The sequence below is a fragment of the Hippoglossus hippoglossus genome, chromosome 24 (assembly GCF_009819705.1).
Source record: "Hippoglossus hippoglossus isolate fHipHip1 chromosome 24, fHipHip1.pri, whole genome shotgun sequence".
In the NCBI taxonomy this organism is placed as follows: Eukaryota; Metazoa; Chordata; class Actinopteri; order Pleuronectiformes; family Pleuronectidae; genus Hippoglossus; species Hippoglossus hippoglossus.
In genome coordinates this window covers 13,416,748-13,441,449 of record NC_047174.1, presented here as the reverse complement: position 1 = coordinate 13,441,449, position 24,702 = coordinate 13,416,748, and the positions used below count along the sequence as shown (strand labels likewise).

Sequence of the window (24,702 nt, the reverse complement as noted above, 5' to 3'; positions counted from 1 at the left end):
TCGGTGCGTTTCGCGCTGCGTTTTGCGCACAGACCGGGATCCAGGAGAGGCTGTTTGCCTGCGTGTGTGACATCACAGCCTTAATCTGCTCCGGTCTCATGATTAAATCAATGATTGCTTTTGTTGCAGTTCGTACTAATTGATTTAATAGGATTAAACAGAGACTGTGGACTCTGCACTGATTGGCGGATGTTGAGGCACCACTGCTCTTTGTGTTCTCAGCTGATTGATTATAGGTAACTGATCCATCATGTGCATAGTTCAATAATACAGTCATAATTATGATTTAATAGAAGCAAGAACAAAAATTACCATAACAACAGAAACTAACTATATTCAGATAATAGAATAATCCATCTATTAATCTATATTAAAATGAGTCGTAATACAGAACAAGCTCTCAGTAGACACACAGGCACTTCATCTAATTCATATGCAATAAAATCAGACAGAGCCATAAAAAGGCAGCCAGCACAGTTATAGTGTGTCAAGTGTCTCGGTTGCTTCATTATCATCCAACAGTCAGATCATAACGTTACTTAAATATTATGTTTGAGGTGATTCCCAGAGATTTAAAATGTTGGCCTTGACCACGTGCTCCCTCCATTTGGCTTCCTGTCAAAACAGACCACGCCCCCTCCACGCAGTGACGTCAGGCCACTGGTAATTTATTATTTGTCTCCATTTAACCTGGTTACTCCCACTGAGATTACAAATCTGTCCCTTTCACCATGTATCAAGGTGCTTTAATTCCAGAGGCAATGATTTACACAAAATAACCAAAGTACAATGAACTGATAAGGTCTACTGAACGTGAGTGTTCCGTCATTGTTGCTCTTTTGGACGATAACTGGGCGAGTGTAAAATGTGTATGAAGTGTAAAATGATTTGAACAGAAACAATAATTCCAATTTAAATTCAGTGTCTTTTAATGATCTTTTTAAAAACAATGAGCAAATTCTCTGACCAGTTGTGTTTGTTCTAGAGGAAAAATGTTCGCTCCCTATTCACAAAAGGAAAATCAATTCTGTCTCAATACTTTTTGACAGATTGAAGTGTGACGTGATAAATGCATAAACATTTTATTCATTTCAAAGGCCACATTACTTTTCACATTTTCAACTTATAACTCACAAGTATTAGGACAACCAGTGTTTCAAAAATCCCTCTTGAGAAAGATATATAGTGATTAAAAAAAGAAATACATTATGTACAGGTTATTTTTATAGATACAGGGCTAACAGCTTCTTGATTGCTTGTGACACCTCAGGTTTATTTATTATTGAACTAAATCCCCAAATAAAGATCAATACAAGTCAGATACTAAAAGAACCATAAAGTGCTCCTACAGATGATTTTCACTGTTAGTGACAAAGAAGGAATTCTAATGAGGAAATACGCATCAGACTAGCTCCTAACAAAAATAAAAAAACTATTAACATTTAGGTTTCACATAGTTAATGACACAGTGTATTGTCTAATTCTATTCAGGAAACAGATATTTAATTCACACTGGAAGGCTGAAGATTAATTAATGTCATCTGTACGGCTTAATATTCATTTGCATATGACAGATTAGTAATAAATGACTTCAACAAAAACAATCTGAATTAATCTTAGTATTGTTTTTGAAAAGAAATAAACGTGAGAGTAGGCGTCACTTAAAGAGGAAATTTACCACGGAAAATATCAAAACTAAATTTCATTCATACATTCAGCAGGTCACGTAATGCATTCTCTTCTTTATACCAGAAAACTAAAATGGGCGAGACTTCTCATACAATTTACAAAAAACTCTGCCAAAGCCTCAACACAGCAAGAAAAACCACACAATGGAAACACAACCACGGCAGAAGTGAGTGACAACCCATGTTGACAATGAAACGAGCATTACTTACTGTCGTCAATTCATTGATGCACGTTTGTGGAAACACACACAAACCAGTCGCCACTTAAATTTGATGCTTGTCTATTTGAGGTGTTACGGTACAGGTGCGTTCTTCCTTTTATGGAGGCCCAAGCAACACCTCACATAGACAAGCTTCACATTTTAAGCAGGCTTGACTAGGTTTTCATGAACAACAACTCAGCTCATTTCATTGTCAATATTCGTCATCGCTCAAACTGTTGTGATAGAGTTAGTTTGTCAGTTGTGCTGTGGCTCTTGCATTCGTGTTTTCCGTAAATGTGCTTGTGTGAGACGTCTCGGCCACCGTATAAACAGCCCCGTCTCTACAGTATGAAAGAAGTCCACTGAGTTGTGTGCTGACTCGTACAGAAAAAGAGCAGCACCTAGTGTTGGTCTCTGGTCCTTTGGATTTAAACACAGGCACGTTTGGTGAGGCTTTCAAGACAAGCCCCCTCTACATGTGTAAGACGAGGATGACGGTCGGACAGGTGTGTCTGCCTCAGAGAGGGGATGTGGTTTCAGTGTGAGACTGAGGTTAAATAATCGTGTGCGTTGGTTATTGCAGCGGCAGGAAGTTAAGAGAGCTATTCAGAATCCAGCTCTAGTTCCAGCTCCTTCTCTACGTCGATCCACGAACGTCTCTTGGCACTGGGGAGGTCCTTTCCTAAAGCACCGCGCGTTAACGGCCGTGATGCGTTTAGCTCGCCTAGTGAGGCAGTATTGGTATCTTGGCCTTTCAAAAGGTAAGACAGTCTGACAGGGCTGTCCTCGTTGGATTTAGAAGAACGTCTTCTCCTCTGTGCAGCCGGAATCCATTGCTCTCCTGGCTCCCTCTGCTTCGGAGGCCGTCCTCTGCCTCTTTTCACCGGGACAGGACTGTCTGCTGCATCACTGGCCACTGCTGGGCTGTCCGCAGCTCGTTTCTTGGTCAATCCCAAAGATTCAGTTTCACTTTGTCTTTCTTCGACCAGAGGAGATGTTGCACTTTCAATGACTGGTTTCCTGGTCTCGTCTACCACAGGGAATGGTTGGGTAGCGACGCGGTTCTTTGGAGGCCTGCCTCTGCGGGGTATTATTGCAGGAGGTTTAGGTTTGGATTTAGAACCATGAAACTGTTGCGTACAGTTTAAGCTCAAAGAAGCAGCTGGCGGTGTTATGCTCAAACCTTCCACTGTGCCCCCCTTCTGGTTGTCCTGCAAAGCCACTGAAGGCATGATAATTGATTTGTTAAGGAGGGTTAACTCAAACATGGGATTGAGTAGATGTGGAGACTTTGGATCGGAGTTTAAGGATGTAGTCGTTTCCTCCAGAACATGGCTGCTCTCTGAGGCCGAGGGTGGGTTGGATGAAGACAGGCTCTTCTCCTGGTTGTTGGATTCCACATCAGACGGCATATCAGCTAAAGTGCTTACCCCATTCACCCCTGTCTTCAGCTTTGCCTCCATTAGCATGAGAGTAAAGAAGCCTGGAGAAGCTGTGAGAAGATAAACAAAATATGCATTTAATAAAATGATAATTGGAAATTTAAATGAAACAATTAGACCTGGATAACTAATAATAATACTAATAAACTATATTTATACAGCACTTTTCAAAAACAAGTTTACAAAGTGCTTCATGGATGTCTTACGCAATGCAACAACTTACTTGGTTTCATGGATGAGGGAAGTATGAGTCTGCCGGTCTTAGAGCGAATCAGAGGAAGTGCAACGGACGGTAAAGGGCGTTTGGAGGGCTTTTTGCGATTGGGTGTTTTAGTTACAGGGGTTGCAGTGGTTGGAGGGATGTCTTTACCTGCCGGGACCTGAGAATGTGAATTAGGCATGCTGCCCTGGGCTGGAGCTCCAGGCTCTTTCTGATTCTCTCCCTGGGATAGGGCTGCAGTGAGGTCAGCCTTGGCAGGCGTGGACGCAGCCTGAGGATGAGGCAGCGGTGTGGACACGGGTTTGGGAGGGTTTTCACTGGATTGGGTTGAGTTAGGCTCAAGCAGGGGTTGTGCATTTGTTTGGGCAGCAGTTTTGTGTGGCTTCGCCTCAGATTGAGTTGTGATGAAGTCAGGTTGTAACAGGGGCATGTGCTGGGACTGGGAGGCTGTGTTTTGCAGGAAAGCAGCTCTGGACTGGAGGAGCTGGGAAAAGAATGGACTCCATTTCATCGCCTTCTCTCTCATTTTATGCCTCATGCAGATGTCACTCAGCTTGTGTTTGATCAGATTCTCGGACTTCCCTAAAAAATGGTGACATTTCACATGAAACAAGTTTCAGTGAAGGCAGCTAAAATACACACACACACACACACAACTTAACATGAGCGGCTGCATTTTATTTATCGAATTTAAAATGTCAACTTGCAGGAACAGAAACTGTACATACCAGACAAAATGGAGAGCTTATTCACATAGTCCGACTGTAACTGAGACAATTTCCTCTTCTTCTCCTTGAGGAACTCGGACGTCTCACCCATGTCTTGGATTTCCTTCACAGCCTGCAAACACAGAACCCCCCAGAAAAGACTGTGAAGACGGTAACAGAGCTGTGAATGGATTATCCTGTCGGACTACAATTATACATTTGTAAACAGTTCATACAGGGATACACAGCTAATATAAAAGGGGTTTTATTCTCCATGTTTGTGGGCCACCATAATTGGAGAAAAAAAAACTGCTTGAGGATATTGTGGAACTGACCAGTGAGAGCAGGTGGAGCCTGGGGGGCTTGATGCCACCGAGGTCACCGCAAAGGATGGTCTGGAGTTTGTCAAAGAGTATCCGCTGTTCAGAGCGTCTCTGCCTTTCTAGCGCTGTGTGGATTTTTTGCTTCTTTTTGTCCCGTTCTTCCTGGGGGGGGGGAGAGACAGCAGAGATAATGAGCAACACATGCAACACCAACACGACCCTTCACTTAAAAAGCCACGGCAAAGTGATTTTAGAAATGGTTGGTTGTGAGTACCTGGGTGCTGAGTTCCGTTTCAGGTACAAGACTGGACTGGAAGAGACTGGAATCGCAGAAAAGAATAAAAAAAAAAAAATCTTCAAAACTTCTCAAGAGTATAATTCAAACTTTAACACATACTTCTTTATATATCTTTTCATTCACAAGCACACACATTCTCGTGTGTATTACCGTGAGTCCTGTAATGTTTTTATAGCAGCCTCCTTCATTTCTGCGATGGCCATTTCTTGTCTTTCTTCCTCTACCGTCTCAATGTCCAATAGCTCCTCCTGAAGAAACAACATTCACAATGTTGTTTAAGCTGTGACTACAGGTTGATGTTTTTGTTTAGGCCATATAATTCACATTTTACATTTCAAAACCAATTTACGCTATATAATAAATATTTCTTTAACATACGTATTCTTCGTCACCATCACCATCTCCACAATAGTCAGAGTCTTCAGAGCTTAGGCATTCTGAGGTGAAATCCATGTTTGATTCCACCCGTCTGCTGTTGGCGTCATGACCTGGAGACATCTTTTCACCACACACCAGCCTAGATGAGAAGCCAGGCTCTAATGATGCACTACTTGATAAAGTATCCAAACCGAGCCAGTTTGCATCCCAACTAGCTGGTTGTCTATAATTAAACAAGGCATCTTGTTGTGGGGGAGTTATATTTTTAGCAGCAGTCATGTTTATAGTCTTTACAGTTTGTGATGGTTGTGTAGCTTCATTAGATCCAGGCCTTGGGAGGTCAATGAGGGTGAAGCCCCCAGGCAAGGCCACCCCTGGTGGATTCTGGCCTTTGGTGCTCTCGTTGGCTGGAGGGCAGATCCTGAAAGAATAAGTCCCACTCTGTCCAAGGAAGCTGGGGCTTTTCAGTGAGGGGGAGACGGTGAGAGAGACCGGCGAGGACTTGGAGCTGGTGTGGCGGTGACTGACTGAGCTGAGCTGGGTCGAGATGAACGGCTTGACATGGATAACACTGGAGGAGTTTTGTGAATGCTGTGGGAAGGGGGTGGATCCTTTTTTCCAGGAGTCGAGATGCAACGGAACTGAAGGAACAGAAAAATGCGAGGCAGGGCAGTGAGACAAAGAAATAATGATCCTGCTTGATTAGGGACTTTCAAAGAATCTCAATCTTTAAAGAAAAGTTATGGAGAACGAATAACATGAAGGTCTATCCTTGGATTCTTTAATATTGTGAATTAGCAGCAATGTTTAATTAATGCTGATATAACTACAATGCTGCTTTTTTCTCAGCCTGTTTATTGTACTAGTAACAGATATATCATGATTAAAATGCACAGAACACAGACAAAGGTTTGTGTTCATTTATTTGATCCTTACACCTTACATGAAATTTAGTTTTATCAATAGATTGTAAATTAAGAACGGACAACGCAACTCTATTTCCTCCCATCGTACAAAAATGAGGCTAAAATGTATATCAGATACTGGTGCCGCCATCTTGTGCTTTTGATATCATTTGGAGCCAAAGGCTGTGCAGTAGGGATCCTGGTGTGGCGCTGCGGTCAAGCCGATACACGCACTCGACCAATCGCGAGTCAGTCTCAGCTGTCAATCATTACGTTTCACCCCGTTTTTATAGCATCAAATAACTAATTAAAACCAAACTTATCAGGTATATGAACAATTAAACACTAAGAACAACTTAAAATGGCCGGCACTAACTCTGGGGAAAAGGGATTTGACGTATACTTTTGACTTTGTCAGTTTGACCCAGGTCACATCTACTAACATGACTGAAGCAGGGATTTAATGCAACCAGTCACTAGGGGGCGATCAAGATGATTTGGCTTCACTTTAGGTGTGCTGTCATCTAAATAGTTTCAACAATGTGTGTGTGTGTGTGTGTGCTAAGGTGTAGCAACAGAGACGATCTTACCTAATGATTGGACTGCAATCTTCAGCTTTGTGGTTCTCCTTGCAGTGACCGTGTGAGGCACTTCAGTGTCTGTGGCTTTCACATGCAGAGTACTAGGACTGTTGCTCCTTAGTATTGAGTCTGGCTTCTGAGAGTTTTTATGAGAAATGTCAGCGGGAGCATTAAGTCGGCCTGTCACGTATGCTGCAAGGCGGTTAGCTGGATGTAGAGATCCCATACTTCCCAGCAACAGTCTGGCCTGATTGTAAGATTTGCCATTCACCTGCAAAGAAATATATATATGAGAATGTTAAACTTTACAATTACAAGTACATACTTTACACCCAACCATTATCAACACCGTCAGTCATTTTCTACTAGTTAAAGGTGTTTTTCCTTGAGGCTAACCTGTACAAGTGCACATGGTTGGCTGCCAGCAGGTTTGGTCCTGGCTTTTAGTTTGCCTGCAGGTAAAACTCCACCCAGGAAAGGCGTGACTCCAACCTGCATCTCCAACTCTTCACTGAGGCCGTCTTCCTCCTCTGTGTTGGTTTCCCCATCAAAAAGCTTTTCCTCATCACTGTTGTCACGTTCATCCTCCTCATTATCACTGGCTTTTGATGGTTTACTTATTTGCACCTACAAGAAGTAGAGTAGGAGAATTATATTTAAAAAAAAATCTAAGTAATGAAACGAGGTTAAAACACTACTTAGAAACAACCACTGAGGGCTGACAATATTTAGAAGCTGGTCTATTTTGGTGTACCTGCTGTTCTTTTTAAATGGTAATGCAAATAGCTAAGAAGTCAAAGCTGTAAAACATCCCAACCATTACTTCTGTATAATTCTTTAAATATACTACAGGTAATAGACTTAAAACCAATAGATTACTCATTGGAATCCTACCCTGTAGGTGACAATCAAGCCACTGGGCTTTTGCATGGAGATCTTGGTGAGTGGGCTGATGAGGTATGGTCCGATGCGGAAACTCTGAGACAACCTTTTCTCATTCATGCGCCGACATAAAGCTCCTAGGACCATTTTGTGGTCCTTTTTCCACTGACATGTTGACTGGATCTGGATTTGCTTCTTTGGTTCTTTTTCTGTGGTTTCCTGACCTGTCTTCCCTGCTGAGGGACATAAGGAGATATGATTATGTATAACAGCAAATATTTTCAGTATCATACAGTTGGGTACATCCAGCCAACACAAAGGAAACACTAGTAAGAAAACACAAAACAACAAAATAAGGATTTAAGAAAATGTAGTCTAATTGTCTGTGGTAGAACAAACAGGATTACATTATGTTTTAATTACACCCATGTACATTTCTTTACCTGTTTTCTTTAAAGTACTTGGATGGTATCTCTGCGGGTTGTCAGTGGTTGTCTTCTGTTTTCTGCTTTTGAACTCTCTGACACGAGCACATGTCATGCTATCCCAGTATTTATACACTGGATCCTTGTCCTCTCCAATCTGAAATAATCAAAATTTCAATAAATCAAAAAAGGGACAACGGATTAAAGAAAAAAACCATGAGCACAGATTTTGAGATATAAAAACTAACAGTAAATAAATAGCAATATTTACAAGAATCTAATGAATAAAGCAAGAGCTTTTAGTACAAACATTTGGAAAAGCTTCAATTAAATCCAATAAAAGAACGGCTTTTATAATTTACCGGCTGTGTTAGACGAGTAACACTGCTGTGTTTCACGTTCTTTGCCGAGACCAAATATTGAGGACTTTCGGGGACGAAGAGCGGCTCTGCATCCTCATCAGTAATGTTGCGTTTCCACAGTTTATGAGTGTGGGAGCCCGGGCAAGGTTGAACCACATGTTGCGTATTAGTCATAGCTGAGGAAGGACAAAAGCATGTGGTTAACACTTGTGAGTTACTGAGGGTTGCAACCAAACAGACGTCCAAATAAATCAAAAGCCATACAAATTGAAATAACCATTTATGAGTCAGAATAAAAATACATAAATGATATACAAAATCTTACAGTAAACAGATTGGATCTCTGGTTCCCTCTCCCCAGCAGAAATGTGCTTGGTGATCTTGCGTTTGAAGCAGGTACAACCAAACATGCATTCAGGCCGGCGGCAGTGGAGAGGACCTCTGTTCAGATTCTGCAGACTGGAACACACACAGCCCAGTCTGCAGAACTCCTGACTACATTCTAGTCCAGTGTCTTTAGACTGTGGATATAAAGGTTCCTTCAGGCCCAAAAAATGCATCTGATTAAAAGGAAAGGAGAAGACAGACAACACCTCTTAATCTCTGATTTAGATTTTACATTACAAAAACAAGAATTACTTTTTACTTGACCAAAAAAAGACATCAGAACAGACACAGCCCGTCATTGGTATCAAATGATTGTACAAACACAGTATGTCGTATACCTGTTTTGTCAGGAGTACAGACAGAGCCACGGTCAGCCTGTCTGGAGTCAGCTGCGTTCTTCTCAGACCCTCGTTCAGGGCTCCGACCTCCATTTGCAATAGTTTGACCTCAAACTTAGGTAAGCTTGCCGGTCTGTGTGTTATCCCCTGGTTCTGCCCAAAGCTCGCTGGGTGGTGTGTAGATGATCTGAAGAGAGAGAGGAACAAATTATGTTCTGCGTGGTTTGAGGTTTAGTGGGAAAAACAACGAGATAAAAGACTGTAGGTGGAATGATGGAGGGGAGTTTACATGGAAAGATATTTGTAGTATTTAAAAAGGTATGTGCTAATTCAGATTGAACTTAAATGTGTACATCTCAAAGAAAGCATGTTAACATTGTTCTACAAACACAGACATACTCCACATAAAAGGAAGACAAGTGGGCTAAGCAAGACATAAGCTCAGGAGTTACTCTTACAAAAATTAAAGACAAAACACATTTGGAAAAAGCTGTGAAACTGTAAATGGCCATTAGAAGAACGGTTCTATCTTATTACACTTTTTGTGAAGTCGATACATATGTTTGTTGTTAAGGACTTGGGGGCGCTTAGGGGACGCCGTTTCAAGTCGAATATGACACCACACGAGCAGTAGGCAGGCATGTTATGATTTGTATGTGGTTTTATTACGTCTGAACTGTATATCACCAGTTACTTCAGTTGTATGGGATTCAGCTGCAACAAAGTTCAGAAGTGTTCAGTGGACTCAAACACTTCACCCACCCCTCCATCTGCATAGTGGTGAGTAGATAAGTGAATTTAAACTATTCCTTTAATAGAGCTGATATGTTTAACATTAATACAATTTGATTAAACAGTTCATGTTAATCACGATAACAGGTGCGTTTGCGAAACTGATTTTCAAGTTTACGGTTCTGTGAACTGAGTCGAGCGTCACCAAACTTTGAATAAACAGGTGAACAGCTCTTTGTGCAGAAGCGGTGATGCTGCTTTAGGTTTCTGTAGACTGCAGCTCAATTACTGCAGGGCAGGTTTACAATTTCAGAAAGAATGCTGCAACCAGCATTACCAAAGGTCCAGTAAAAAGCCCAATCCAAACAGGCAGGTTTAGAAAAGGCAATGCACTAGTAAATGAAAGAACTGCATCTCAGAAACCCCAGGTTTCAACAAGTTAAATATAGGACCTTTATAGACCGTAATAAATGAAATGTAAGACCTATGTCAAGTACGACAGATATAAAGGGTCACAGAAATACTTAATCCATAATTTAAGATAAGATGAAGTAGCAGACTAGGAAATAACCCTCGATACACCACCTAATCTCGCAAACAGCATCCACAGCCAAGCCAAGTGAATTGAGATCAATTTTGACCAAGGAGTCAAGGACTCTCAGTTATCAGTTCCACATTGGTCTTATTCATAGTTTTACAACAGTGTGCCAATTTTCTGCACTAAAAGAAAATAGCATAAAACCATAGACTAACATGTTCTTGCGTACCTGTGTGAAACAGCACTAGACCCAGAAGCAGCATTTGCAGCATCTGTCAGTGTGGACGGAGATTTGGCTTGAACGGGTGTGGCAGGGCTGGGCCGAGGGGGAGCCGGTGACATCACTGCAGCATAGAGGGGGGGTTTGTGGGAGAGCGGGCAAGGTCTGTTGGGAGCAGGCTTCCGATGCTTGAGCACGCTGTCCAGGGTTTTTACGTAGCTGGAGCCTTTAGCGGGCAGCTGATAGGCCACAGAGTCCTCTGAGTACGTGGAGAAGGCAGCAGCCCGCTCACTGATTTGCTTAGCTTCGCTTTCCAAGTACTCATCCAACATGTCGCTGCAGAAGGCAGAAAGGTTCTTCTGTAATCCTTTTGGAGAGGAAGAATAAAGAGACTTTAATTTATCAACGGGGAATAATGAATCAGACACTAATATATTCAGCTGGTTTCAGTTCAGTTAATCTTTTAGTAATTACAATGACTATACTAATCCCACTGAATGATAAAAGGGACACAGCAGATACTACAACAAGGAGAACAAGCCTCACCATCACTGTTAAAAGATGATTCTTTGTTTTTTATGAACTTGTTTTTCCAGCCTTTTATTTTTGTCACGTCACTTGTCTTCCCTGTCCTGGAGATGAAGGGTAGTCCTTTCTCTGTGAAGGAAATATTCTGTGTTAGTCGTCAGTTAAAGGACAAAGCACACTAATAAAAAAAGCTTCACAGTGTGGGGTTTAAGTGCTACTTAGGCAACAGATTTCTCTACAGTTATTCTCATTATTGCAGAATACAATGTGTAAATTGACAGAAATGAAAATCCTGAAAATGCTGAAGTTGAGCCGCAATCCTTGATAGAAACAACTGTTGAGAAGGGAACAAGATTGGAACTACGATTAACCACTGCCTCTGTTTTATTGTCCGTGTGTATTAATGTATAATTATCAGGGGGTGGGTGTAAATAACACTGTGAATACTTAATTATGTTCTTAAGAATGGTTTAAGAGTGCGTTTGTTTCAGCACCTTAGGTCTTAATGGGTTAAATCTAGTCCATTGATCAACGTAACACTTCGATCCAATGAGAACAAAGCGGAGGTGTCCTGGGAACCACACAGAGCCAGGCCCTCCGGACTTGTTTGTTTCTAATTTCTGTCCAACGTGTTTCAAACACAGACATTCAACATCAAAACTATTTCTAGGCTATTTTCTTACACTACTTGAGCCACTGTTTCAGTCATACAAGGCTCTAATCTCATATTTGTAATCACCATTATCTGGTTTCTGAGCAATGACCCTGTAGTTAAGCTAGAGTTCTTTTTTCTGCATCTGCAAATACGTAAGCAAAGGCCTGCAAGGTTCACCATGACATTCATTTTATCATCACATTGCAAGGCTTTGTGTGGACATCAGATTACACTCTGATCGGTTGTGTCTAGAAATCATAACAAATCTCTTGACTCTCATTATGTCAAGGGTGGAAACAGAGCAGACAAGCACCAACAAGACACACCCGCACAGTGTCTACACTTAACTTATTAAAGAACATTTAATTAGATGTTTCAGAACTTAAAGTATCAGGTTTTTAGATCAAATTTTGTGGACAATTCAGTAACATGATAATAGTGACAGAAATGATAATTCATTGACAAATATGCTGAAAATGTTCATAAAGTCCTTATACACAAACTGAAAACATTTGATTATGATTATGATTAGGCTATAAACAAGTTAGACAGAGAAACTATGATTAACCTCATTCCTAATTCCTCACACTTTATGGGTACCAACAACCCACGCACTCTTCCAAGTGGACAAGGAAGAAGTATGATAAGAACAACTACTTGTCTGTGGAGTCTGCAGCTGTCTGTGTGCACACCCAACAGGGAATATAATTGAAGACTTGGGGCGCAACACTAGTCAGGAAGTTGAGCCTGAGGCTGCTTGATTAAGGGTCTTCGATCCTATAGTCAAAGCCAATAAGGATTTAGACTGTCTTTTATTACACAGGTTAAAGTTAAATCTGGGGTTTATTTGTTTTACTCACTTTCTTATTATGGCAGCACTGGCACAAATTATGTGTACAACGACAATATACCATAAATAAAGTTTGCAGACAGTCAAAAATCTGTCCAACTTACCACAGAGAGAGAGCGCTGTGGAGTTTTCTTGTTCTGGTAGATCTGCTGGAGGAAGAGGCAGATGAACCCCCACATACTGCAGGTCAACAGACTTGGTCGGGTTTAGAGAGCTCAGCTTCAACCCAACTATAAAAAGGACAGAAAGGAATCAGAGGCAGAAAATATTCACATTATGTTATTTGGTCAAATCCTGGTCAACCACTGGGATGATTGTGTGTGTGTTTGTATGAACTCACCTTCCTGCAGCACAGGATGGATGACCTGTCTGTGTTTGAAAACTCTGAGGTCCTGCAGCAGGACGGCCTCCTTGTGAACGATCTTCTCCTCATCAGTCGCTGGGGTCAGCTCCTCTGAAACACACACGCACAGGAGAAATGTTTACAAATCACAAGCACAACATTTGCTTCACTGTTAGTCGAGTAAATTAAAACTAGGTTGTAACAGTATAATAAAGGTTCAAATACAGATCAAAACAGGTGAACAAATAACAATTTCTTTATGTTCACCCGTTTGCTTCAGTTGCTTCTGAGTCGTTGGGGAAACTGGAGATACTGGTTCTGTGCTTTCGGATGGCTTGTTCCTGATGTGAACATCAAGAGCTTCCTGTGAAATAACAAAAGACATTTACAGAACTTAAACCACAGACCACTCATAAAGACAACATCTTCTGCTAAAGAAAAACTAAATGTCATTTCAGAAATGTGTGCAGCTTCACAGAAAAGTCAACAAGCTCATTGGTTCACTGGAGGAGGAACAACACCTGGATTATATTAAATAAATCTTCAGAGCTGTGCTGATATTTGCAGAGCATTCTTTGCTAGTCATTTGTGGTGGTTTTACCTTTGAGGTGAATGACACAAACAACAGGCCCTCGACATTGTCCAGCTCTGGTTGCAAAGCGACAGTCAGTGACGGGCTGTGGACGACCTTGTGAGAGGGGGCAGCTGCAGCCCTCCACTCTCTTCCCCGAGCCACCCAACGTGTGTTTGTCTTCTTCCTTCTCTTGCGGGTCCTAGGCGATGACCCCGGGGTAGACATTGAGGGAGTGGGAGTCGTGGATATTGCTTCGAGGCTGTGCTGCAACTTAGGGGTTACAATGTTATCGAGGTTTTCCTCCACGGATTCCACAAGTGGATGTTTTTCGACAAGCACAAGCTCACCAAGAGCATGCTTGCCTCGTAAGCAGTGGACATATTGTTGGTTCTTATTAGAAGATGTCGACATTATGGGCTTCAGGACCAGCCGAGTAGGAGGCACATTTGAGACCGAAGCAGGGACGACGTGATTCTTTGTGCTGTAAGATACATTGAAGGTAATATTGTTTATTGATAGTAAACATGAAGAAGTTTAAAAGATTTAATGATTTCAATAAAAAAAAATATTAATTTGTAATACATGTGTTGGTGGTATTTAAACAAGCTAATTCCAGTAGTTTAGTTGGCACACATTTCCCTTATACTATATATGAGTATATGTATACATGTCCATATACTTGAATAAAAGGCTTAAAAGCTAATACATGTAACCATAACACAGTCTGATTTGGATCTTATATCTATAGATAGAATGCAACAATGGAGAACTGCTTAAGAACTGCTGCACTCTGAAACCCATTCTTCTCAATAGCACAAGGACATTTTCATTGCTTGCTTATAGGGCAGCACACAGCTTGGAGAGCTCTCAAGCAAGCTGTGACTAACACTCCAATACAAACGAAGCTTCCAGTCGGGCACGGAATGCACAATGGAGAAAAAAAAATGATATTGTTAGTGTCTAAATTCCCTGAATAATCTGACATGAGTTTATGTGTCTATCAAGACACCAGAAGGGAAGCAGTATCACGGATACACATTTCAAATCAAGTAGGTATGTCAGATGTGTTGTTGTTGGTAGGGAAAATGTCTAAACAAAAAAAGGATGCATCTCCACCTATTAAGCTCTGAAAGCAGCAGCCAGTGCAGCGCAAATTGCTTTCTATCTGGAAGGGCAAAGTAAAGATACAGGATCGCAATAAATACTGGTTTAAGTTATATGAATATTATACTTAATACATACAATTTTTAGTTTTAGTGAAGACTGTGTAACAGGTGCTAGCTCAAAAGAGTGGTTGGTCTTAGAAAATACTTCACTTAGATGTTTTTAAAGTTGTCAACATTCTGTAAATTTGATTGTTTCTGTTAGTGACCTGCCAGAATTTACTCATTATTTATTGAAAAATTTAATTGGGGTTGATTTAATACTGTAGTTATAATAAGTTAAAAGCAGTGATTCAGTATGTGTGTTCAGCACCAACATAATACAAAAATAATCCAGATTGAAGTGCACTGAACCTGTTTTCAGGTGATAATGGCAACTCACTTTAACTGGTCTGACAAAGCAAACTGTCGAATGGTTTGTAAGAGGAATATGAATGTGTTACTAAGTGACCAAATCAGACGAGAAAACTGCAACTTACCTCAGATCCACAACCTCCTCTTTGCTTTCATTTGGCTCCAACACGTTGAACTGAGCTTCTATCTTCACCATAGATTGAGGCTCTGCGCTGACCCGGACTAGACGAGGGTTGTGTCCGTCCTCCCTGAAGCCTTTTGCAAACGGGTTATGGTTAATTTTCAGCTGCGTGATCCGAAAGTTCTGGTAAGTTGTCACAGCCATGAATTCAGTTTGTGGAAAAGTGAAGGTCATGCTTTCCGGCCCCATAACCACAGGCTTATCGGGTGTGGTTATGACTCCATCTGGGACAGGTATCACATGTAGCCTTGGAATGTAGCGATGCATGGAGTGTAGGATTATGTGACCGTCCTGGTCTTGGAAATTATTGGTCAGTTTGAGCTTGTAGAAAGAAACCAGGCCGCCCATCCACACCGAGCCTTTGCTAGTTGCGTAATGGTGGGCAAAGGCTCGGATCAGACCCTGGGTCTGGTTTTCAGCTGCTGCAGTGCTCTCCCACTGGGATCTGTTCCAGCGGTATTTGAACTGGTCAGACGGAACCAAGGACAGGACCAGAGTGTAGTGGCCCTCAGGATCTAAGCCAGCCAGACGATACCGGCAGTACGGAAACATGCGTCGTCCTTGTTTTGTGAGAATCATCTCAGTTCCACAGCTGTTAAACTGCTTCCACACGCTGTTATTCTCCAGAGAGACAGTGACGCCTTTGAAAGTTAGAACAGGAGAAAAATCTTGTTTCTGGACTGCACCGCCGAACGTGCTGGATGGCCACTCGGACAACGGTAATGAGTCTGGAATGTTGAGAAGATTTGTCCCTGAGCATTTTAAAGAGTCTGAGGCTGATGCTATGTTTGAGGTAGGTGGGCTCGTTTCAACAGTCCCTTCACGGGTATTCGATGATGTTACTGCAGGCTTGGCTGGGCTAGCTTCAGCAGGTGAGGAGAGGGCAGAGCTGCAGTCATGACTTGCCATGGACACGGCTCTGTTCTCGATCTCAGTCTCACCAGTGAAATTAGTCATAGTGGTAGGAAAAGGAGGTGAAACAATGATGGCAGCAGGAGTAGCCGACGGAGGGACATCAGTCAGGCTGCCCTTCTCCTCCTCCACTACAGGGGGGTCCTCCATGGACGTGAGTTCAGAGTCTGTTGCCGGCATCACCAACGGATATTGTTATTCCACTTCATTTAATACCTAACGTAAAAAAAGATACAAGAATAATAATGTTATTCATTTAGTAGAGTGGCGCTCCGAAGGTACAACATATATTACAGAGATATTAACATACTCAGACAAGACAGAGCATAGAAATCCAAGACAAAAAATGTTGTTTTAAATAATTACAACAGAAGTTAAGAGAAGCCATTAGAGCTCAATCAAGAAGAGCAAACAGTGGCAGAAAGACAAAGCTGCTAATGATTAATCAACAAATGCAAACAATGATCAGCAATTAGTACAACCTACAATGTGCACTACTACTCTAAATATCAACCCAAGAAACAAGAAAGTCAATATCAAAGCCTTGTTTCTATATTGTACAAATTTAGTGGGCATCTGACTCTTGGTTTCTGTGGTTACTAGCTGTATGACTGTAAAATAAAAAAGGCATCCGGGACAAGTTTCAAGATATCTGATCTGCATGATTCATAGAAGAGCTCTTTATGTCAAATAAGAATCCCATTGAGAATCAAACCATTTCAGAGCAATTTTAGGATCAGACCATACCCTCCTGAAAAATAAATTAGCTGCTAATGGAGAAATGATCATTTATTTACAAGGGGGGGGGGGGGGCAATCGCTCATCCTATGAAAAGCTGGTGGAGACATGTTCTCACATTGATGGATACGTTGGAAAGAAAAATTATTGAAATGATTATTGATATTGTTTTATTGACACTATGGCATGACACTATGAGTAGGCCGATTTGTTTGGATGATTCCTGCACATATAAGATAATTAGAAACATTACATTTGAACAGTTCCAGATTCTGGACTAAAGACTAAGAGGTTCTGGAGCACTCTGCCTGAGGAAATATGACAGACTGAGACGGTAGCTTCTTTCTTTTGCTTACATTTATGTCTTACGTTTCTTTTATGACTGTTTTTGTTATTCTTGTATGTTTTTTTTGTTGTTTGTTTTCCATTGTGTAACTTTGTTTTGAAAAGTGCTATATGAGATAATATTGTTATACATTATGTACAATATATTTTATATATAATACAATATTTAGGCTGTTGTGATATTGCTATAAGTGAAAATGATATTGCGACAATTAATGATGTTTTATTGCCCAGCCGTAGTGGCATGACACTGAGCGCAGGTTGATACGTTGAAATGATGTTGCATATGCATATATAACAATAACAATAAAAACATTCGATTTTAAATTAAATCTGGTCAGGGTTAAGCCCCTGGAGGAGAAAAACAGTAACTACCCCCTTAGGTTAGCACCCTTTAAAATCTCCATTCGATGACATGTGCCTGGTATTACTTCCATTTTAAAAAATGCCAAAAGTGACTTTAGGTGAGAGTATTTCTCAGTTTGATCATTTATCTCGGCCGTGTGAGGGAGCTGGACTTTGTCTTCCTGGAGCGAGCTGCGAGACCTCTTCGGTGTGACTGACCAATGGCCTGGCAGATATCACTCAGCTGAGGACATGGCTCAAACGCTCGGACGGGGGCCTGTGTTTCTAACTACAGATAACACACACACACACACACACACACCAACACGTCTTGTGCTCGGGGTCCCACCTTAGAAACCACACGCGCGTTCAGTGCCGTCGACGACAGAGGCGCCACAGAGGAAACCTGTTTTCTGCCCCACGGTTCATCCCACACGGTCACACCAACACCCAGATGCTGGGCTCTGAGGAAAAGGTGTTAACCGGCCGAGCGAGCGCTTCGAGCGACTTACTACCGGCGTGTTTACAACGCAAACACACAACTATTCTCCGGGTAACTACGTAAACCATTCAAATGTGAAGCCGGGTTAGAGGTTTAAGTTGTTTAACACCCGCTTTAACAGCGCGCGGGGAGGAGAGGAAGGCCGTCCGCTCCTCCACTCAGCAAGTTGGGGAAAGTTGCAGGTTTCACTGACGCCTCACCTTTTAACCGTCGGTTGGAGCTCCTCGTGGCCGGCGGCGGAGACGCTGTTCCCGGCGAAGAGTGGCGACTGTTGCACGTCCTGTCGGTTGTAACGAGCCTCGTCGCGGTCCCTCGAACATAAACACGAACTGGCAAATGGAGGCCGAGAGCCACGCCAGTGTGTGCTCGTATCGACCGACCCGAGCGTGCACGCGGAGGAGTCAAAGCGCATGCACGTATATCAGCACCCCCCCACCTCTCTCTCTCTCTCCCTCTCCTCGATGGCGCGCGATTCCCGGGTCGCCAGCAGCGCGAGGGGAGCGGGAGTCCGTGCGCGAGCCGGTGAGGACAACAAGTTTGCACGAGGGTGCGTGCGTGTGGTTCTATTGGCCCACACACGTACACACACACCTGAGACTCTTCCTCTTCACTTGTTTCACCTTTGACGATCACATCTCCATTCTCTCTCTCTCACACACACACACACACCTCTCTGTCCCTCACACATACACACACTTACACACACATCCGTGCTCTCGGGTCGTGACGTCACGCGGTCACCATGGCGGTTGCGCTCCCGCAGCCAATCCTCACGCTTCCTCCGCAGGATTTTTACGACCTGTTTTTTCCTCGTGACACTGTCCTGAGTGAAAACGGCCCAAAACACCCCGCCCATGTTAATTTGGTTCTAAAATATAATAAACACGACAACGCCCACGTGTTTTCTCCTCGGACACACGACCGATCGTCAACTCGGACCTGCGCAATTCAAATCTATAACCGCTGTAATTCGTAGACACGCCGCAAAACTGCGGGGACCACTGTTTTTAACCTCAGCGACTCTCGCAAACATGGCGGCAATCGCTGAGGTTAAAAAATTTTAAAAACATCGCACATCGGTCCAAACTTTTCTGTCCTGCAAACATCTGTAGCATAATAACGAGAGAAAAAACCTGAATATAAATAACCAAGTTATTCTATTGTCATGTAAGAGTTTCCCCACATGGACAGGAAGTTATAGCATGGTGAGTGTTGGGTGGTGGCTATTTACTGGGGTGCAGTCACCTAAATATTGACGTTTTGCAGTCTTTACTAAAGAAGTTAATAAACGCTTATTAATTGTTATTTTGCCTTAATATGCTCGAAAGTACCTTTACGCTACATGTTACATATAACACCTACAGGCTAATCAAAGATCTAAGCCACAAACACAACAATTAGCTAAGTTATATAGCCTTTAATATACTTTTATACAAACAATTAGCTGGAATAAATTTGCTGAATATTGATAGTCCGATTAAAAGTTATTCTATCACCGTGTAAGAATTCCCAAATAAGATGCACAGGAAATTGAAGCATGACGCGATTTTTGGGTGGTGACTATTTACTGGGTTGCAGTAACCCATTTAAAGTTTTTGATACCCAAGTATGTACAACATAAGAAAATATACACTCTGTAAGTCCTGCTTAGCCTTAATATTTAATTATAATGTACACAGGGATTTGATTCATATTAAATATTATACGAACATGCTAATCTAATTTAATAACAACACAATCAAAAATCTTTAGCTAAGTTATGTGTCCTTAAATTTACTTTTATGAATCTTTTAATTGGCAGCTGGACGTAACTAAATTTAATGTTGGCAAGGGTGTTTAAAATAAACAGACAAAAAAACATGTATATATGTGCTGTATTTTCACCACTTAATATTATGTCTTACATTAATATGGCAACCAACCATCCATATAGCCACATGGTTCACCAAATCTAGTGGATCAGCAAACTGATGGAGTCAATGAAACATTTATTAATGTTTAATTTTTTGTCTGGGTGTCAAAAGTGTCTGTGGATTGAGGGTGGTATCTGTCCACCATTGTTCTGATAGGTGGGGAGGGGAGGGCGCGGAGATGTATTCAATGCCTCCATGAGAAAGATGCAAACACTTATAATAAAAGTGGTGAGCGTGCATGGCAGCTGTTGTGTTCGACACCACGCAGCATCGTGAGATGATGACATCTGGGTCATTTCTCGCGTGTGCCACTAAAAGACACCAAGCAACTTATATTTTCTGAAACGGTTGAGTTCACTGTGGCGTTAATATCCAGCGTATTCATATGAAAAGACGAAATTTCGACCATATCATAAATGTAACGTGATGTTTGTGTCAACGAGGCGGAGTCTAATCGCGACAAGGAAGTGTGGGGGGTGGGGGGGGGGGGGGGGGGGGGGGGGGAATCCACGTGAACCCATCGGTTGTGACCCACGTGGACGTCTCGTGGTGACGCGCTGCAGTCTGTTCCTGACAACACCTCATGCTCACCTAATCCTGGAGTAAAACTATAATAAAACCTGTGGGGTTATTCTGCTTTGACAGCTTATAAACGATGTATTCCGTCGTGGGAGGTGGACTTTGAAACGCTTTTACATACAAACTGTGTGTGAAAACAATAAATAAATGAATATAAAGATATTTACTCTGCACAAAACAACACCCAAGTGGTAAACCCCCCATAAAATCCCTTAATTATGCATAAGTCTAATGTCCACTGCAGGGTCTTTTTCAATTTCCACATAAATGTGCATAGATGATCAGATTATTTGTTATACATTAAACATAAATTCATCACTACACAATTTTAGAACTGTAAAATAACTCTAGGGTTTACAAGTGCGCTCGCACACACACACACACACACTCACACCCACACACACACACAGCTGTAACACAAGACAGGTATGTACATTTAAAATACACTTATAATGCTGTGAACATTTAGAAATTACTAATAATTTTTGTTTCGCATTGGTTATACAAAAAAAATACTTTATTGTGTAAAGTCTGAAGTTCATCACTATCGATTTTATTCTTCTTTGTCATTTTTTGTTGCATAACAAACAATAAACTATTTACAGACATTTACCAAAATGTGATATCACTGAGACAAAATCAGAAGTGGCAGCGCAGACAATAAACGGTGCACAGACTTTGTTTGACCTTTGTGAGTTCTGTCACAACTGTCAAACCAAGTTTAAAATGACCATGAATAGATATAATAACCTATTTAATCAATCACCACTCGTTTAAAACCCAGATTCTACTCATTGTATTTTTTATAATGGAGACGTGTTTGACCTCATATTATCAGAGTGTTACAATCAACCTGCCATCAACCAGATCTCTCTAAACTTAAATACATTTATCACAACCAGCCTCAGGAATAAAATGGAACCTGCGTCTAATCATTTTTACAGTCGTCTTTTTAATTGACTCCTTTTTTTGTCCAATGTCAAAACAGAATCTTTTAATTTTGTTGTTCATGTTACATTTTCTCCTGAGCTAACTGTCAGGTCAAAGGTGTCAATGCACGCGACATGTCACATGACAAAATGTTAATGGATGGGACAGGTTGTCAAGAGCTGAGCACTTCAGAGTTCAGTCGCACGTCCATGCACGCAGCTTCAAATCCTATCCACGAAATCTGTATTTACACGGCAGTGAGCGCAGTAGAAGATAATGGAAAGTGACGGGTCAAGTTATGAATCTGCTGGTTCTGAGTGGGAGAAGAAGCAACTTAGGCTATGTTGGTTTATGCACAACACAGCTGTTATGTTCATAAGTGCAGTGAAAAACCAAAGGGAGTTTGTGAGTCTGTATTTATCAGAGCGAAGCAGCGACCAGCAATTATTTCAGGTCACACTTTCACCGCATGAGATTCTCTTGTCCTCCTCCTGCTGCGAGAGTCTCTTTAAACAGCAAATAATAACACGTACAAACTGAAAACTACTCTTAAAATTGCAAAAACAAACATTTGCACCTAAGGAACATTTTTATTTCATATGTGATGTTAATAATAAAGGTATAAAACTGTAAGAAAAAGCTGTAATATCATGAAGAAGTAAAGATTACTTCATCACGAAAGCTCTGAAAAAATTGTTGCAACTAACTTAACAACCTAACATAATTTTTTCGCATATAATGTCGAATCATAAAACACATTTTCATTGATGATCTTAAAAACCTATTTGATTTGTTATATTACAAATTCACAAAAAATATGTAGTTAAAAGAATCTGATAATTCTGACCTGAAGAGGGGCTCTACATCACTTCCTCATAAAGTTTTTCAGAGAGAACAGATTGTTTCCTATCCCGTACACATAGGGACTGATGGATGTGTAAGAAGTTGAGATGAAGAACTCCATTTCTTCCCAAAAAGGAAAGTCAGTGGGGATGAAAGCCAGCTGGAAGATCAGGTAGAGAGTCCAGTCTACTTGGAACAACCCCATAGCGGCCAGCACAGCTATCACGCTGCGCTGACGCCCCGGACCTTTACTCTTCTTTCTGGTCTGGCTCGACATGCTCACACTCGTCACGGACGTCACCCGCTTCCTCTGGCTCAGCAGCACTCTGATGATGAGGCAGCCGGCGCCTGTGACAATGATGAGAGGCAGCAGGTAGCACATCATGATGAACAGGTATTTGTAGACGCGGTTGATTAGGGGACAGAAATGTTTGCCACACTGAAAGAAGTCTGGCGGGCAGCTGCCTTTGTCTCTCGTCACATTGTCCGCAGGGCCTTGCAGGTTTATGACAAAAATGGGGACACTGAGCAGCAACGAGAGCACCACACAAACCCCGCTCACCAACCACGCTGTCCTGATGCTGTCCAGACAGATCGGGAGACTGACCCTCGTGCTGGCGTCTCGCAGCTTCTGGTAGCGGTAGATGCTGATGAGAACAGTGAAGAGGATGCTGCTGATTTCCCCGAACATAGTCAGGAACTTGAGAATGCGACACGGCCATGTGCTCGTGATGATGAAGTAATCCTCAAGAAAAACAGTGTCGTAGATGTTCATGATGACAATCTCGTCTAGGTTGGCCGTGGCCAGTCCCAGCAGAAAGAACTCAAAGGACTTCACTCGGGAGAACTTGGTCTTAAGGATGGAGAGGATGAGAAATACGTTACCCACAAGTCCTATGCAAGAAATGAAGATCCTCAAGCCGAGGAGGTTGACAGAAAATCCACTCATTATTATAAAATGAGCTAGATCGCACAAAAAAGTCACTTCTGTGTTGTTGTCACAGAAGTCGAGAGGGTTATGATTTGCTGCATCACTGACCAGAAACCCTTGTTATCAAGATCTGAAAGGTGGCAAGAATCTCGATTGATGATTGGCTGCGCTCATTATAGAGAGAAGGAGAACAAGAGGATGCTGGAAACATTGGAGGGTGGGACTCATTAAAGTTTTACCTTTGAGCTTTTCGAAGCTTCATCTTGAGACCAGCTTTGTGTCTGACATCACAGAATACAACTCCTTCGAGAACAGGAATATCCTTCAACACTTATTATTTAACGAATGTTCTCCACCTAATCTTTTTCATTTTGTGGTTTAATTAACATGCTACACTTTGACTTATGATGCACAATTGACAATAAATGTCCAATAAATGTTTTTGTTTTTTAACATCTCTACCTAATACCCATTTGTAAGCATGTTAACTCTAATGATTCTTTCAATATTTTAGGAAAGTTTGAGGGATTATGTCAAAGTTCTATATTTATAAGAGAGGAGAGAGAGAAAGAGAGGAGGACAGAGAGCTCAACTAAATTGTGTTTCTAACCAGATGTACTGGTTAAAACTTCCTGTTCCTGTTTTAGAGTGGGGCAGTAAACATACAATAGAATATGAGAGAAGACAAACTGCTCATCTGTTCAAATATAGTCAGTGTGATAGATATAAGAACATTAATCTCCTTATTTTAGGGTTGAAATATAAGGTCCAGAATTGAAAAAAAAAGAAAACAATGTGTCTGGGTATGACCATATGTCTGTCTTTGTGTCTGTCTGTCTGTCTGTCTGTCTGTCTGTCTTTGTGTGTGTGTGACAGAAGCTTGTGGACCCTGCTGTTGACACAGAACCAGTTCATGTTCCAGCTTGCCTCTTTTCCTCTTTTCCACTGTCTAGTTAGCATTTGTTCTCTTCAACCATCCCATATCCTGATTCAGCTTAATTGTGAATCCCACTGTGTGTTTACTGTGTTTGTTTGTGTGTGTGTGTGTGTGTGTGTGTGTGTGTGTGTTTGTCTTTGTCTCTGTGTGTGTGTGTGTATAATTAAGGATAAGCCCTACATTGGCAGTTTATGGTTCAACTGAGTGTTGCGCAATGAGCCTGGACAGCTCAGTCCTTTTTCACCATCCAATAATTAGCAATCAGTAACCTGATCAAATGGCATGTACAAGTTTAATAGTAATAGTAATCATAACAAGGTGTCGGACAATGGCCCCAACCCTACGCAAAACCCATTGTTATTTCACTTTGATACAGTTGGAGTTTTCCTCACATCACGACCTCTTCCTTACTTTATACAGACTTATTGATTTTTGGAAAACACTAACCAA

General features: G+C 41.6%; 2 protein-coding genes across 2 annotated transcripts; both read right to left on the bottom strand.

The window, feature by feature from the left end:
* Nucleotides 1-1,661: 1,661 nt before the first annotated feature.
* On the bottom strand, nt 1,662-18,930 carry magl (MAX dimerization protein MGA-like). Its single transcript, XM_034580795.1, has 22 exons — nt 18,320-18,930; nt 15,222-16,405; nt 13,607-14,060; nt 13,273-13,369; nt 13,003-13,116; nt 12,767-12,892; nt 11,176-11,286; nt 10,639-10,996; nt 9,140-9,326; nt 8,740-8,974; nt 8,415-8,590; nt 8,071-8,209; nt 7,640-7,863; nt 7,142-7,372; nt 6,755-7,016; nt 5,260-5,900; nt 5,032-5,129; nt 4,858-4,903; nt 4,596-4,745; nt 4,282-4,393; nt 3,557-4,135; nt 1,662-3,383 (listed from the first exon to the last, which is right to left on the bottom strand). The coding sequence occupies exons 2-22, from the start codon at nt 16,367-16,369 to the stop codon at nt 2,494-2,496; spliced, it is 6,378 nt and encodes a 2,125-aa protein (XP_034436686.1). The 5' UTR covers nt 16,370-16,405; nt 18,320-18,930; the 3' UTR covers nt 1,662-2,493.
* A 3,476-nt stretch (nt 18,931-22,406) lies between these two features.
* LOC117758827 (gonadotropin-releasing hormone receptor) lies at nt 22,407-23,333 on the bottom strand. Its single transcript, XM_034580794.1, has one exon. It carries the CDS (start codon nt 23,331-23,333, stop codon nt 22,407-22,409), a length of 927 nt encoding a protein of 308 aa, XP_034436685.1.
* Nucleotides 23,334-24,702: the final 1,369 nt, after the last annotated feature.